Source organism: Hesperophylax consimilis, chromosome 12 (genome assembly GCF_061612785.1).
Source record: "Hesperophylax consimilis isolate HC1 chromosome 12, BYU_Hcon_1.0, whole genome shotgun sequence".
NCBI lineage: Eukaryota > Metazoa > Arthropoda > Insecta > Trichoptera > Limnephilidae > Hesperophylax > Hesperophylax consimilis.
In genome coordinates, this window is record NC_142847.1 from 10495414 (window position 1) to 10512411 (window position 16998).

The 16998-nt window shown below is 38.8% G+C and overlaps 2 protein-coding genes across 2 annotated transcripts in view; both read left to right on the forward strand.

The window, feature by feature from the left end:
* LOC149419113 (putative aconitate hydratase, mitochondrial) overlaps positions 1 to 16998 on the forward strand; it is a 38304-nt gene that overhangs the window by 12343 nt on the left and 8963 nt on the right. Inside the window, exons 6-9 of the mRNA XM_089638119.1 lie at positions 1186 to 1364; positions 13964 to 14086; positions 14982 to 15179; positions 16182 to 16301. Coding sequence (XP_089494245.1) covers positions 1186 to 1364; positions 13964 to 14086; positions 14982 to 15179; positions 16182 to 16301 — 620 coding nt within the window. The remainder of the gene's footprint in view (positions 1 to 1185; positions 1365 to 13963; positions 14087 to 14981; positions 15180 to 16181; positions 16302 to 16998) is intronic.
* On the forward strand, positions 5397 to 7488 carry LOC149419114 (uncharacterized). Its single transcript, XM_089637683.1, has 2 exons — positions 5397 to 5622; positions 6418 to 7488. Exons 1-2 carry the CDS (start codon positions 5401 to 5403, stop codon positions 7354 to 7356), a joined length of 1161 nt encoding a protein of 386 aa, XP_089493809.1. The 5' UTR covers positions 5397 to 5400; the 3' UTR covers positions 7357 to 7488.

The window sequence follows — 16998 nt, forward strand, 5'->3', positions numbered from 1 at the left end:
AATGCATTAATTCGTTTATAGATTGTATTGTTTTACGGCTTCTATTGAAACTGTTAGAACTATATATCAGTTGCTCTTTATCTTGCTTAGAATAATAAAATAATAATTGTTAATGATTTGGTTGTGGTATGTGCTTGAGAAGCTAATGATAAACTGGTGGATAGGAATTTGTAAGGTTATGTTATTAGAAAACTAAATGCCTGACTTGTTAGTACAGATGGCCGTTGTAGCATGAAGGTTTGTTGATTGGATTCCCGCTTCAGCGCAAATATATACTGAGATTGGTTTTAACATTGAATATTTCTTAATTTGCTGCATATAGTCAACAATAATTACCAAACCATATTTTCTAAGGTAAATGATTTTTTTTAATGTTACGAGGCGGTTTAAGATAGGGGGTGTAGGAAGAGATTTATTAATGCGTGTCTTGAAGAGACCCGGATTATACGAAGTAGCTTGTTCCACAGGTGAGCCGACTTACACAAAACTGAGTCAAAGAAAGACCCATTCTCATGAAGCCAGCATTAACTATGAACGGGTGTTCCACTCCGTCTGTCGAGTTTCGTTACGTGCACCTTTGAGCGGGCTCCATTGAAATACCTGGAAACAGACTCAGCGTGCCTACATTATTGTGTCTGTGCTTTAGAGATGGCAATCGGTTAGCGACTGATTGTCAGTCAGGTGAACCGCCATTTTACACAGAATCGAGTAGGTTTATCGGGTATTTTGGGGCTCCAGCCGAGAGGTGGCTCCAAATTCAATAATTTTTGAAGCACAAAAATGGGTCAAAGAAAGACCCATTCTCATGAAGCCAGCTTCAACTATCAACGGGTGAAGCAATACTCCATTTTCTCACATTGAAATAATGTTATGAAAATTCAGCCTAAAATGGTCAAAATTAATACAGAATATGTTGTAAATGAATACAGGCAAATTGACGTCAGAATTTTTAGCATCATATTATTTGAGTTACTTTATAAGGAACCATTGATCCAGGCTGGGTCCTTTCGTTTTATCTCTTTTTGTTACTTCAAGCTGTGCTGAGACAAACATTCCCGGGTTACGAATAACCTGACAATAGTTCAATCCCTCCTACTACCAACTCATTTCAATCGACTCGCCTTAGTTTTCATTATGGGGATTATCTGTTGAAGAGACAGATTACTGAGTGCATTGTGATTGCAGGCAAGCTCTCGGGATGGACCAGCCCCAAGGACATCATCCTGAAGGTGGCCGGAATCCTGACGGTGAAGGGAGGTACCGGCGCCATCGTGGAGTACCACGGGCCCGGAGTGGACTCCATCTCCTGCACCGGCATGGCCACCATCTGCAACATGGGAGCTGAGATCGGCGCCACCACCAGCGTGAGTAATCATTAAACAATCATTTACCTGTCTCCCCCTGGCAGCAAGATTTTCTAAAGGTGGTGGCATAAGCTCCCACTCATTTACTCGCAATAGATATAGTAAATATTATGTCTTTGTTATACTTGACTGAGGGTAAAGATTGGACACTGTCGACTTCTAACATCCTACCTAGTGTCACCCACACGGGATATACCACGGTCGATCAATAAAACCCTACAGCAACATGATATTGACTAAATCCATCATCTCCTTGTTACTAGGGCACATTAGGCGGTACATTTGTGCCAGCACGCTCAACATCGATGTAAAATATTCTGACATTCGGTAGACAAAAGCCACCTAATTTTAGCACGGCCTTCAAGGTATGAAAAAGCTTCGATATATACAACTTTTTGAATATGTAATGTCGTTCGTTATGCAAAATCACTGGCTCATTAATGAATGGAGGCAGATTTAACAAAGCTCTTAGAATTGAAAGACGTTGTATATGTAATGATCTGCCCTTTCTACTTCAAACTTTTCCTTCTCTTCTTTCTACGATACATTTTCCTTAAGTCCCGTAGGTAACTTTTCCATAAGGCTTTGGTTATATATATATCCGGGGTAGGAAGGTCCTCCCTGCCGTCTTTTCTTTATTACACACCCCTTCAAGTGTGTACATCCTAGTTTGTCTACGTGACGTACGACCTTGAACGTACTCATTTCACGTGACGGTTCAGTATAAAAAGGCTTCACCGAACGTTGTGTTGGGTTTTTGTTTCTCGGTTTAGAAACCTAGTTATTTATGTTTTGTGTGGTATCCCTTGGTTCTTTTGAGATAGAGTGAGTTGAATCCATTACCGCTGTTTTTCAAAACCATTTCATAAACCTTATCTTCTAAGTCGCCTGCTCACCCCCCCCTAGCTACTCGATTCTACCTATCGTAGGGTAATGTGAATTAATAAAGTGTTAGATTTTATATATGTGATATACATACGATAAATTTATGGTGTTAGTTGTCGGCGCCATCCATGTATATATTTTGGGAGGGGAAGGAGAGGAAAGGAAATGAATTTTTTTTCAAGTTAAGATTGGCTCCTCCGCTTACCAAACAAAACTGATGGATGATAATTTGAGCAAGGCGATCGATATCTGCGTGTCTGGATATCACAACCGGCCGGGTCTCCCCTTGTTCCAAATCGGCAACCTTCACGCCAGAATAAAGAAAACCAGGTCTCTTCACCAATTTCAGAATTGCCCCAATCTCAAACACCTCCAGGATAAACTACTTTACTGAGTGTAGAAGGGGAAAACCATAACATCCCTTTATCACGAATCTAGTCGCGAAAATGTGACACGCAAGGTCCTAAGTTACGTGCCACCTCCAGAAAACGTTGTAACTCCCACGCCGTCGGGGATTTACATCCCTTTCTAGGTCAATACACATATAACACACGACGATCTTGTCGACATTCTGCCTGCTTATTAACGATAGGTTGTGTGCCTACCCATTCAGCCAATTATCATGTGAGATATATGTAAGGTCTACTCGATATGCCAAATTTGGGATGAGGACTGTCTGTATTTTAATATTTGGTTCCAGTATTTATTTTATGAGGTTACTAGCATCCTCGTGTATTAGGTATGGGTAACTTCTACTGAATACCTATCCTCTCAGGTAAGGTATAAACGGATAATTGGTTTGATTTTTTGCATTTAATTTAAAGAGGCTGCCTACCTCTCGAAAGATACCTGTTGAGAAAAGTTGTTCGGTTGGTAGTTTTATTTCGGAGATTGCCATCTCCCTCTTTCGACTTTAGATTTGTTTTTGTGCATCCCAATTCGTAACTTAGAAAGTCAAATAATAGATGAAAAGTATTAAATTAGAAAGTCAAATAACAGAAGAAAAGTTTTCATTTTGTTCCGTCTGGTCGCATCCGATCGCTTTCAATTTGGGGCGGCATACGCTAGCAAAACTTCCCCCTTTGACTGACTGTACTCCGCGCCTCTCGGCCTATATATGAAAAGTTCGTTGACTCGTCTCTCGCTCACAGCTGATTGACAATGCGTCTAGCGTATCCCTTCTTATGGGAAGATTATTTGGGTTGCAGGCGTTGCAAACTCGGTTCCTGTACCTCGGTTGTATCCTATTATAAAAAGGGTCCTCTGAAATTTAATAAATAATATAAAAAAACTCACCCTGTTAGTCACCTCCAAATCCTCGTGTGAAACTTACCTGGTTACACTATATAGCTAAATCACTTTAATTTTCGACCTCCTCCCTACGCTTATAAAAGGGTAATTAAATATTCCTGTAAATAAAATTGTACCTCCCTAATCTGTTAGGATTCGAACCCACAGTTAATAATCTATTTGATTCTCTGGTTTTCGGTCTCCGTGGATAGAATGCCATCTCGCCAAATCAATAACTTAGCCCGATTAAACACTTCCTGCCTTTAAGTACATTCACTCTATTATGTAGCCTGAACCGTCATTTAAAACCTTTATTGAGAGAGAAGCATTCTCAAATTCCCTTTCGCGTGGCACTTTCCCGCTCTTTTTCAGCACCTTGTGTTGGACAAGTGGTCACCAGATGCTACACAAAAGTAAAGCGTCCCCTATGCGACTTTTGTTTACGGCATTCTTTCTCATTAGCGTTTTAAATTCCGTCGCTGGCGTTGTCGTTGCGAAGTAGCTCCGAATTTATAACGATTTTTCCCGTGTATAATTATTTTAAGTGTATAATTATTTCAAGATAATACATTATATTATAACAGCGAGGCTGTTCGAAGTATTTTTAAAACAGAAATAATTTTTAACTGTTTAAAAAGATAAAACACGTGGTGAACACGACGGAAAAGTTCGTCGGCCATTTTGTGTTGTTTGTTTATTTACATTGTGTTTTGTGTACCTTGTGTTTTGTGTTTTGGTTTCTTGTCCAATTTAACAATGAGTGGCTCCGAGATGTCATCATCCGATTCGGTAGAGATGACGGTAGAAGAAGTGAACAAGATCATTTTGCCAAAACAAAATGAGCCGAAACGAAAGTTGCCGAAATCGACCAAATCTACGAAAAAACATCGCATTGATAAACTCACGGCTCAAGTGGAGCACATTAGCTCGTTTATTCAGGATTTTATGGCGGCTAAAACATACGAAGATAGGAGAAACTTGGATTCCGACGAGGACGCATCATCGGAAGATCAAGAGATACACGTGGAGAGAAATTCGCGATCTTCGCTAGGGATGGGATTAGTAAATCCTAATCATGAATTCAAGGAATTAAACCTATCGATGGCGGAAACCACGTGTAAGGAACCTACAGTTCCTAAGGCGGACGCAAACCGCGTAAAGAAAATCGAAGATTTACAACACTTCGGTTCGCCTTAATGGAACGAAGTAAGGTATGGGGAGGTCGTAAGAAAATACCTGGCCAACCCCATGTTCAACCAGTTGGAGGTTAATGGAGAGTTTCTGCATTTGAATAAGGCAGAGCAATACGCGGGGTCACTTGACAAATTTTGCGGGTCACTAAGCCATGCCCTGTTGCAGCAAAATGAGTGCCTCAAGAAATCTCTTCAGGAACTGGTAAACTGGAGTGCAGAGGAAGGCAAGGAATTGTCAGCAGGTTCCCTCTTCAAGAAAGTGGAGTCGCTATTTGCCCCGGATACGCAATATCAGACAGTGACCAAAGATGTCCTGCAGATGGTCTGTGGAAGGAGAGCAAATGCGATCCAGCATCGTAGGGATGCAATCCTTAACGAGATAAAGAGCCGCTACGTACGGGAGGCAGTCAAAAATATTCCTCCAGCAGCGGGTTATCTTTTTGAACCAATGAAGCTAGAATCCCAGATTCAGCGGATGGGAGGACTGGATAAATGCTTCCCACATTCAAGCTTCGACCCTCAGCCATCAACCAGCTCGCAGATGCCCAAGAAAGTGCCAGTGAGGAAGCCTTTTCGTGAGAGCAGGCCCTTTCGGGAAAGCAGGACGTTTCGGGACAACAAGCCCTTCCGAGACAACAAAGCCCCCCGCGGAGGGCGATCTAATCAAGATGCAAGAGGTGCGGACAAGAGGGGACCAGCCAAACCAAGAAGGAATTTTGGCAACAAGGATAGGCTATGACTATCCGGAGAAGGCGTTTCAGGGGGGGCAATTGCAGCACTTTATAAGCAAATGGGAAGAATTAGAAGCACCACCAACACTGCTAACCATGTTGCGAGGGTACAAGCTACCCTTTCGGCAGAAACCCCCTCTAAGTATAGTGGCAGACACGGTAAGCTCAACTTATAAAACCCAAATCACAGACGAAATGACACGACAAATAGACAAAATGAAAAAGGAAAAGATATTGGAATCAGCTTCAATATCGCCTTCCTTTCTGTCACGGATGTTTCTCATACCGAAGCAAGACGGGTCATTTAGGCCGGTCTTCAACCTTCGTCGTTTGAACAATTTCTTAGCTATTAGCAAATTCAGACTTATTAATGTTAATAAGGTTGCAACATTTATTCAACCAGGCGACTGGATGGTTAAAGTGGACCTTTCTCAAGCCTACTTTCATCTTCCAATTCATGAGAATCATCGCCGTTTTTTGAGACTGATTTTTAATGGAGAACTGCTTCAAATGACATGTTTGCCTTTTGGACTAGCCTCAGCTCCAAAGGTTTTTGCTTCACTTACCAATTGGATAGCGCAAAAATTAAGAGACAAAGGTCTCAGAATAATTGTTTACTTGGATGATTTTTTGATAGTACATCAAAATGAAAATATATTGAAAATGCATACATTCGAAACTATTTCAATGTTACAAACTCTTGGGTGGATAATACAATTCAGTAAATCCACTCTGTGTCCAGTTCAGAAAATTGAATATTTGGGAATTTCATGGAATTCAAGGGACGGCTTAAAAGGCCTCCCGCAAACTAAAATAGCGAAAATAACAAATTTACTGAAACAATACATTAATCTAGGAAGGTGGTCACTTGAGCAGGCCCAGAGCCTCTTGGGTACCCTCAATTTTGCTAGTTTCGCCATTCATAGAGGCAGGCTTAACCTTCGCATGTTACAGTGTGCCAGTCGCAAGCTGCCTGCATTCAAACCGAGACGACTCCATCCCATTCCTCGAACAGCGATAGAGGAGCTGAGATGGTGGAGCAGGTCCCTGCAGACGTGGTCACCAATGCATCAAGCAGTGATTCGTCATACCCTCACGACCGACGCCTCGGACTGGGGATGGGGTGCGCAGCTAGACGACCTCAGATTGAGTGGAGCTTGGTCCCAAACACAGCAACCTCTCCACAGCAATGTCAAGGAAATGCTCGCCGTGCTGGCAGCACTTACTCCTCACGGGCCAGAGCTGTCAGACTCGGGTCTCCTGATCCAGTCAGACAACAAATCGGTGGTTGCGTACCTTCGCAACGAAGGCGGCACACGATCCAAGACATTGCTCGAAGCGACTCGTCAAGTCCTTCAGATGACAGACACGTATCGCATTTCACTGTCTGCTCACTACCTACCAGGAAGGTTCAACGAGGTGGCAGATCAACTCTCCAGAAAACGCGAACCTCCGGAGTGGCATCTTTTACCAGCAGCAACAAAATTGATTTTTGCAAAATGGGGGAGACCAACTATAGACCTGTTTGCATCGGAGACAGCTCACGTTGTAGAAGATTATGTGTCCCTAAATGTATTCGACAAAGAGGCAAGTTTTGTCAACGCTTGGACTCGAGAGTGGGATTTTCCTCTAGCTTGGGTGTTCCCCCCTCCGTGCCTCATGCCGAGAGTTCTCGCACACCTCAACCGGGCCAAGGGCCTATACCTGATTGTAGCCCCGAGATGGAAGAAAGTATTCTGGAGACCAGACTTGAAAAGTCGAGCGACGAGCCCTCCTTTCACCATAATGAACCTGACAGAAGTGCTGATAGACACCAGAACCTTGAAACCCCCTCCACAAGTAGAGGATTTTATTTTGGAGGTGTGGAAGTGCCGGGGTGGAGTCAGTCATTAACAGATTGGTCGGACAAACAGAAAGAATTTTTAAAGTCAGGTTGGAGAGAATCCACACTTAAAACATATAAACCGGCATGGCTTAGGTGGCAAAAGTGGGCATTAAATCACGGGGTAAACCCGAATGTCCCTACAGGAAGTAACCTGGCAAGATTTTTAACAGATCTTAGTTTAGAAGACAATTTCTCTCCCAGCACAATTCGACTCCATAAATCGGTAGTAACAACTTTCAGTAGCCCGGAAGAAGGAAACCTAAGCTCACACCCTCTAGTCAGACAAGTTCTCAAAGCCGCAGCATTAAAGCATCCTAAACTGTCTAAGCCTCCTATCTGGGATCCCAGAATGGTGTTGACCTGGTTAGAAGCTAACCCACCCAAAAAGTTGAGTCTCTTTGAAGTCTCGAGAAGGGCAGCGACTTTACTTTTGTTAGCTTCGGGACGAAGAGTGCATGACCTGACCTTGTTACAGTGTTCGCCAGACAAACTATTCATAAATGAGGAAGGGGTCTCGTTATGGCCAGTTTTCGGATCCAAAACTGACTCTGCTACATACCAACAGTCAGGTTGGAGGTTGAGAAACGGAAATCAGCCAAATATAGACCCAGCATACTGGATTAAGAAACTGATTGAAACCTCCAAAGAACGGAGGGAAACAAAGCAGAATTTAACAGAACTCTTCATCACTACATCGGGAGCAGTTAAGGCAGCTTCAAGAACAGTCATCGCCCGTTGGGTCAAAACAATTCTAGAAGAAGCTAAGATCACAGCTGCCCCGGGAAGTGTACGGGCAGCAGTGGCGTCACTTAACTGGCTGGATAATTTTAGATTGGATGACATCCTGGCTCGAGGGAACTGGAGGAGCCGGGACACCTTTGCCAAATTCTACAGAAGGGAAGTTAATACTTCCCTAGAGGTAAATAGGGCATTGTCTGTAGCCTCCCTATTCCACCCACTGTAACACGTGAGTAGGTATTCCAGTTTTTTGACGTATTATAATAGATCACATTAGCGTTAGTGGTCACCAGTCGATAACAAACAGATCTCAATAAAGGTTTTAAATGACGGTTCAGGCTACATAATAAAATAGTTTTACCTACCAATAAAACTTATATTATGTACCTAACCTCATTTAAAACCTAGGCAATCACTGCCTGGTGAGAACTAATGAGAAAGAATGCCGTAAACAAAAGTCGCATAGGGGACGCTTTACTTTTGTGTAGCATCTGGTGACCACTTGTCCAACACAAGGTGCTGAAAAAGAGCGGGAAAGTGCCACGCGAAAGGGAATTTGAGAATGCTTCTCTCTCAATAAAGGTTTTAAATGAGGTTAGGTACATAATATAAGTTTTATTGGTAGGTAAAACTATTTTATTTTAAAACGCAATCAATATTTTTATTATTTTCATGTTTTTAAGACAAGCAATCTAGTTCGAACTGTATACGAAATCACGTTTAAATCAACACAATTTAATAAATAACATCAAAATACAACAATAAATATCACTGACAGCTGTCGAGTTTTTTCTGTGTCTTACTAGAAACTTATAAATAGAACAACAAAAAAACAGTGTTTTTAAACAAGTTTCAGTATACTGCAACATAATTTAGTGCACTACGTTTATTTATTAATAATCATTTCGAAATCATCGTAAATATTCACCATTATTATAAAATTTATAAATCAATTTGTTTAATAATCAATTGTGCACAGTGTTCCCTACGTCTCGCTCTAACAAGTAACAGGATAAGGTATTCTCTCCCTCGCACTTACTGGATAACACTTGTGGACGCTCCCGCTACCTACTTGAGTTAATTACCTGTACATTGCGAGCAGGGTTGTCACTCATATTATTTTCTTATAAAAAAAAAAATTTAAATTTAACTTTCGAAATGAATAATAATGAAGCAATTGCTTTCCTAAACAAAGCTAAGGAGGAGATTAATAGCATCCACAATGCCATTACCGATCCTGTCTTAAAAATAACAAAAGACCAAATGGCAAAAATACTCAGTAAACTTTCTAATCTATCTGGAACTATGCAAGACCTAGGAGTAACTGTTGGAGTTCTTGAAGGAAAAGTTATGACATTCGAAAAAATCATTGAAAAGAAAGTATTACCACAGGAAACAACGCCAATTTGTGAGGTGCTCGCTGAGATAGAGGAACGCAAGACCCGCTCGAAGAACATAATTTTACTCAACGTCCCCGAGTGTAATTCGAACTCAACTACAGTGAGCGTCTTGGAGGATGGAAAAAAGGTATTAGCAGCTATTAGTGAAATTAATAGCGAGTTCAATCTAGAAGGTGTGAAAATTTACAGGCTCGGAAGTAAAATTCCAAACAAAACCAGGCCAATTAAATTAGAATTTGATGAAGTCAAACAGGCGAAACTAATACTCTTTAACAAAACTACTCTGTCCAATGGAATTATAATCAAACCTGACAGGACACTACAACAAAGAAATCACTTAACTGACCTCTGGAAGGAATTAGAAGAGAGGAAAGAAAAGGGCGAAGTCGATTTACGAATCAAACATTTCAACGGAATTCCCAAAATCATCAAAACCCAAGCAAAAAACTAAAAAACAAACAGAACAGATTTTCTAGACTTACAGGATATTATCAAAATGTACGGGGAATGCGTACAAAATTGCACCAACTTAAAACTAACTCCCCAATCTTCTCACACGATATTCTGTTTTTAACTGAAACATGGTTAAATGCTGATATCAGCTCGTCAGAATTAGGCCTACATCAATATACCACATATCGTTCTGATCGAAATTCTATTACGAGCAAAAAGTCTAACGGAGGAGGTGTGATGCTGTGCGTATCCAAGAATATATCATCTACTAAATTACCGGTAAAACACAAAAGTGTTGAACAAATTTTTGTATTGCTCAATATACCTAATGGAAAAATTATTATTGGCTGTGTCTATATCCCACCTGCATCGGATTTGCAAACGTATAAAAATCACAATGAGGACATAGAAGTACTCAAATTCAAATATCCTAAAGCAAAATTCATTATTGCTGGTGATTATAACCTTCCTAACTGGACCAGCCAAGATGACAACGGACCTGCTACAAACCAAGCCGATTTACAGTGTGCTAAATGTAGTGAAATTCGTGATATGTCTTTATTTTTGGGACTAACTCAATCAAACAAGATTTTCAACTTTAACAATCGAATGTTGGATTTAGTGTTTTCAAGTGATTCGAAAATAGTGGTTGAGCTATCCGACGAATTATTATTACCATTAGATCAACACCACCCACCGTTGGACATTATCATAACAAATAGGCCTTTAACATCTTCAAAAAAAACAAGTGTCCCATCGTATAACTTTTCCAAAGCTGAATACCATCATATTACGGAGTACCTTGCCCAAACAGATTGGTCCTTTTTAGATGAGGAAAATAATATAAATGATCAATTAGAATACTTTTACTCGATTTTAAATACCTCTATAGAACAATTTGTTCCCAAGGTTAGCTTTACATCATCTAACTATCCGAAATGGTTTACAAGGGAACTAACTAATTTAATTAATAAAAAAAAATGTATCCACAGAAAATATAAACATACCAGAAATTCTAACGATTATATAGCATTTACTAAACTACGAAAACAATGTAAAGAATTATCAATAAAGTGCTATAGTGACTATGTTAACGTAATTGAAAATGAGGTACATCATCACAATGTGAAAAAATTCTGGAATTTTACTAAATCTCAACGAAAAGACAACTGTGGATATCCTAATAGCATGTTCTTTAAAGAAAAATGTGCCGACAGTATTGAGGGTATAGTTAATCTTTTTGCTGACTCATTTAAAAGTGTCTACGACAAAGATATTCCCATCAAAGCAGTCTCCAGTACGTCAGTGGAAGAGTCATTAAACCTAAGTCAATGTTTCATAAAATTAGATTCCATAGAAAGAAGCATAAAAGCACTAGATAGTAATAAATCTGCTGGACCGGATGGTATTCCTCCCATATTTTTAATAACTTGCATTGATAGTTTGATATATCCCTTACATAAACTTTTTAACAAATCCTTAGCGTCTGGCTGTTTTCCGGCTCTGTGGAAAAAGAGTTATTTAACGCCCATTCATAAAAAAGGCGACAAAAGCGATATATCTAACTACAGACCTATTTGTATTATGTCTGCTTTACCCAAACTTTTCGAGTCATTAGTATTAGATACCATTGTAAAACCTATCAACAATATTATTGTTCCTAACCAACATGGCTTTATCAGAGGTCGATCTACCTTAAGTAATTTAACTATCTACAATAATTACATATCTGAATCGCTCAGTCTGAAACAACAAGTGGATTCTATATACACCGATTTCAGTAAAGCATTTGATAAGGTTCGACATCATATTCTTATATCCAAACTCCGACTGTTAGGCATCAAAGGTAGTTTATTGACATGGATTATTAGTTACCTCAGTAATAGAGTTCTTTGTGTCAGGATTAATTTTATAGAATCCTATGTATTCGAGGCCACAAGTGGTGTCCCGCAAGGGTCCCACCTTGGCCCAATATTATTCTTAATATTCATTAATGACATTGTAAACATATTTAAAGATGTACAAGTCCTACTTTTTGCAGATGATCTAAAATTGTTTAAAAGAATACGAAATATATATGATTGCCTAATTTTACAAGCTAATTTAGATAAATTTTTTAAATGGTGCGAACAAAATATGTTATTTTTGAACATTGAGAAATGTCAAGTAATACGATTTTCCAGAACTCATTCTCATATCTTACATGAATATAATTTAAATAATGTTAAATTAACACCAGTATCACAAATTCGTGACTTGGGAGTTATATTCGAATCAAACTTAACATTCACAGCGCATATAGATGATATAACTAATAAGGCTTTAAAGATTCTTGGCTTCCTTTGTAGAACCCTAACTGATTTTAAGTCATTGGATTGCATGAAAACACTCTACATTTCACTAGTTAGAAGCCAAGTGGAATATAATTCACCTATTTGGTCTCCTTTCTATAAAGTACACTCTAACAAATTAGAACGGGTTCAACACAAATTTCTTAGGTACTTAAATTTCAAGCTTAAAATTCCAATAGAAAACATTAATTATGTAAATTTGATGAATGGACTTAATTTAATTACGCTGTCTGACAGAAGAACCATTTCAGACCTAATTTTATTATACAGAGTCATGAACAACCTTATTGACAGCCCTGCCATCGTTGCTGCTATTAAACTCTATGTACCGACAAGAAATACTAGACAAAATACAACATTCTTTTGCGACACATATAAAACCAACTATCAGTCAAACTCACTTACCAATAGGATGCATGATTTGGGCAACAAGTTTGGTGGTATTATAGATATATTCCATGATTCCCTTTATAATCTTAAATTCAAATTAAACCAACACTTTGTGGAATCATACAAATTATTGTAATAGATTTAACGATTAGATATGTTATTGTAATGTTTTATATTATATTTTGTTCTTTGTTATTGTTAAATATTATGTTGTTTAAAATGTTTCTTTACGCCATATTCTTCAAAAACTACTTGTATATTTTTTTAAAATTCTTCACTTTTATAACTCTTAGTATAAATTCTAACTCGATAACTTATGTAAAACTTATTTATAATCTATGTAAAAGCCCCTATGGGCGTATAACAACAACAATAAACAATAAACACAACTTTATAACACAATCGCGATTGCACAACACCTGGCGCCCCTGAGGTGGGTTTTTACAAAACGGCGCTCTACAAATTATCCAATTATTATTATTGTCATTATTATTAATTGTTTTCTCACTGAGTCCAACCACTTTCACTTCGCACAAAACCGGTTCAATAATATTTCACTTTAGTTCAAAATTCCACAATACTATTAACACCAACTGAATCCACTAATTCACTGCAATTTCACACAACACTTCTCATTTGTATAGATTTCATGGAGCTGTCAACGCACTCAAGTTCCAAACCTGACTGCCCTCCGGTCTCTCCTTTCCCGTGGGAATCTGTTTACTCAAGGCCTGTCTGTCAATAAATCTTCCGTCGTTGTTTAAACAAAAAATTTTTAGAGCACGTTATTTTATTATTTATCGTTTATTTTTGTGGATGTCCAAAACATCACATATATGTGATCAATTGGATCCATTCTAACTTGAAGTTAACTTGAACTAAAAAGTTGTTCAAAATATCATGAGTTATGGCTTAAGACCTCATTGACTAAGTCAAAAAAACATTCAGACTTCCAATGCTTATCAAAGGGAGTGTATTTCAATTCTAAATTGTCAAATTGACAATACCCGCCCCGGTGTTGCAATCGTAGAGCAATTTCTTATTTATTTCGTTGTCAATATCGGCTTGGCTATTGACACACCTAACGAGCGCAACCATGCTCGGAAAATGATAAAATTGGCATTTAAGCCCATCGATTTGACTGCTAGACGGTTCAAGACTGTATTTGTGCTATTAAAGTCAAGCTGTATCCTACATCCTTTCTTGGAATAGTTCAACATACAGTACCTGTACAACATTTCTAGATTATTTGACTAATCAATTTTGGTATTTGTTAATTGCAGTTGTTCCCCTACAACAGCCGCATGGAGAAGTACCTGCAGGCCACCAACAGGAGTGACGTGGCCAGTGAAGCCAACAAGTACAAGCCCCTGCTCACCCCCGATGCCAACGCCCCCTATGATGAGGTAATTAATGAAAAATATATCTTGCTGATATTATCAACGGAAAATTCTACTAAACACCTCTGAATGGGACTTTGTGAGAGCTGAATATTGAACATAATATTTAATCTCTGAAATATTTCATTAGAGATTTTTGTGAGACAGACAAAAATACTAATAAGGTAATATTCTACAATGAAATTTCAAATTTTTAGTATCATATTCATTAGAGCATGCTAAGGACAGAACTTTTTAAACATTTGGAAAATACCAAAGATGTAAGTCGTCAAAATGTTGATATTTGCGGCCGGCTGAAAAGTTTGTGACATCACGGAACATGCGCGCCGGTACTGCAGCACTACCATTCGAATTATTAATTTTTTATACTGGATTGCCTCGTGTTGTGACTTCAAGAGACACCATTGCATGATGATGATGGACACTGCAATGCTGTCCGAAACGTTGGCTAAAGAAGGAGTTAGCGCAACACGGCATAACACTCCAAAAAAAAATAACAAAAAAAACCATTGCATACAGTTTACTCGAGTTCACTTCAAAACTTAACTTCTTAATTTTTAGAGAGAACAAAAAACTGATTTTGCTGTTGTTATGAACTCTTTAAAGCAACTTCATTGAGGAAAATTAAAATTCAAACCTATAACAATACATTAATGAACAAAACATTTTTTGTTTTACAATATTTTTGATATAACACTATTTTAACTTTCACATGCTGCTTGCAATATGTGCAATCAAAATCCTCTGCTATGACTTCTTGAAGAGATATACAAGCATGACAAACAGAAAGGGAAAAAATCACAAAGTGACGGTGCTGGAATGAAACATGAAGCCTGCTGAATATTATTATGTCAGTGTCGTGTTTAAGCTTATGAGAAACTAATCTATTTGTCCTATTCAGCTGATAGAACTGGACCTGTCCACGCTAGAGCCACATGTAAACGGGCCCTTCACCCCCGATCTGGCGCACCCCATCGCCAAGTTGGGCGCCGCAGCCAAGCAGAATGACTGGCCCATGGACATCAAGGTGGGCCTCATCGGCTCCTGCACCAACTCCTCCTACGAGGATATGGGCCGCTGCGCCAGCATCGTCAAGGAGGTGAGAACCACAACAACACTTAATACTACGTATACCAATTCATGCTTCCTCCAATCTCTGATCAGACGATCCTTCCACAGTCACAAGTCCACAATACCTACAGAATACATACATTTTTTATAAATTTATAATGCACACAACACGTAGGGGTTAACATTAGAAATATACAAATTAACAACAGAGAATAGGGACATTTTTGCAAGCATTATTAAACCTTGCACAAATAATGTGTGATCACATGCGACACTAACGTGCTAGCGGAACGAGTGCTAACCAGAGACTGACGCACTAGCACGAAAATCCCGGCTAACAAGTGAGTGACGTGAAGATGGGACTTTCCCTCTCTGCCTCACTCGCTATGCGCAATTTTACTCGCTAAGGGAGCATTTTTTTTTCTCATTATGTGAATTTCTCGCCATGGGAGGTGCTCGTTATGAGAGATTCAAGTATACTGCCACTTCTCACCCCTACAAACACACACACATACACACATTCACTACACATGTCACCCGGTAATTACTTAATGTATCTACCACAAAACTTATCTATTATATTAAATATTTAAATAAATAAAACTAAAATAAATTACCAGAAAATATGTTATTGGCACCCACTATAAAATACATAATATGTGTAATTTTGTATCACTTCCATTGAAATCTATGTACTGTTTTGATTCTACAATATAAATTCACATAAAATAAGGGCCTTACTAATAAACATATTTAAAATTTTACACAGCTGAGAAACAACCATTAATGAATGAATGCTTAAATAAATGGTTGTCAGTTGTGTAAAATTTAAAACACTTTTATTGGTAAGGCTGTAGGTATGTAAAACAACAATGAAAAAACAAAAGAAAATAAAGTTTAGATGAAGACATTTGAGAAATTTTGTCAAATCGTTCAATATGTCCAGAATCTAGCTACTACTGTGGATGATACCGTATTGAACATAACCTTGAATTTTTGATATCTAATACAAGTGTCGTTCCGTGTGCAGGCAATGAAGCACGGTCTGAAGTCGAAGATCCCCTTCAACGTGACCCCCGGGTCGGAGCAGATCAGGGCCACCATCGAGCGGGATGGAATCGCCAAGATCCTGCGCGACTTCGGAGGCACCGTAAGTTCAATCATTCCCTTTATTACACATGTAGGTACAATAGTAATGAAAATAGTATGAATATTGTGAAACTGATTTGAAAAATACAAGAAGTTTCAATGTTTTTTTTTTTTTGCTATTTGTCTATGTTTTTTATTGGCTCAGTTTGGTAATCTTCTTTATGTTTTTGACGCCCTGCGTGGTCGAGGGGTAAGGCTCTCTACTTGCAATCCGCAGGTCGCGGGTTCAAATCCTGACGTGCGCAAGTAAATTTTATTTTATTAATTCGTGCTATTTCACAATTTACTAATTAAAAATAATATATGGTATATTTGCGGCACGTTCCAGAGTGGAAGACACTCAGTATCGCCCCGTGTAAAACCACCTTTCGGAACGTTGCTTGAATAGTCAGGTACTCCTCCACCTTCCTCTACCGATCTCCTTCTCGCCAACACATCTTCAGCTTCACAACACACTTCGATTGGGTACATAGTTTCACTGGCTCTGGACAGTTGGAAGCAGTTGAGACTCTTGTGCGGTATTCACAATAAAAAATAAATTGTGGAACTCAATGTAGAATGCTGAAGTCATTCCGCCAGTCAACGGCATCAAGCGTCACTTCATCCTCCAGGAAACTGACTAAGAGGGTCTTTCTTCTCTGATTAGCTAAAAAGCATTCAATCAAACTGATTGACCGCTTACTTAAAATTTGGTTTAT

What these genes read in the sequence shown, in the direction of transcription:
- LOC149419114 (XM_089637683.1), top strand. Translation starts at nt 5,401, where the DNA reads ATGCAAGAGGTGCGGACAAGAGGGGACCAGCCAAACCAAGAAGGAATT. An exon ending in TAAGTATAGTGGCAGACACG is followed by an intron (nt 5,623 to 6,417) that starts GTAAGCTCAACT and finishes CGCATGTTACAG; the next exon opens with TGTGCCAGTCGCAAGCTGCC.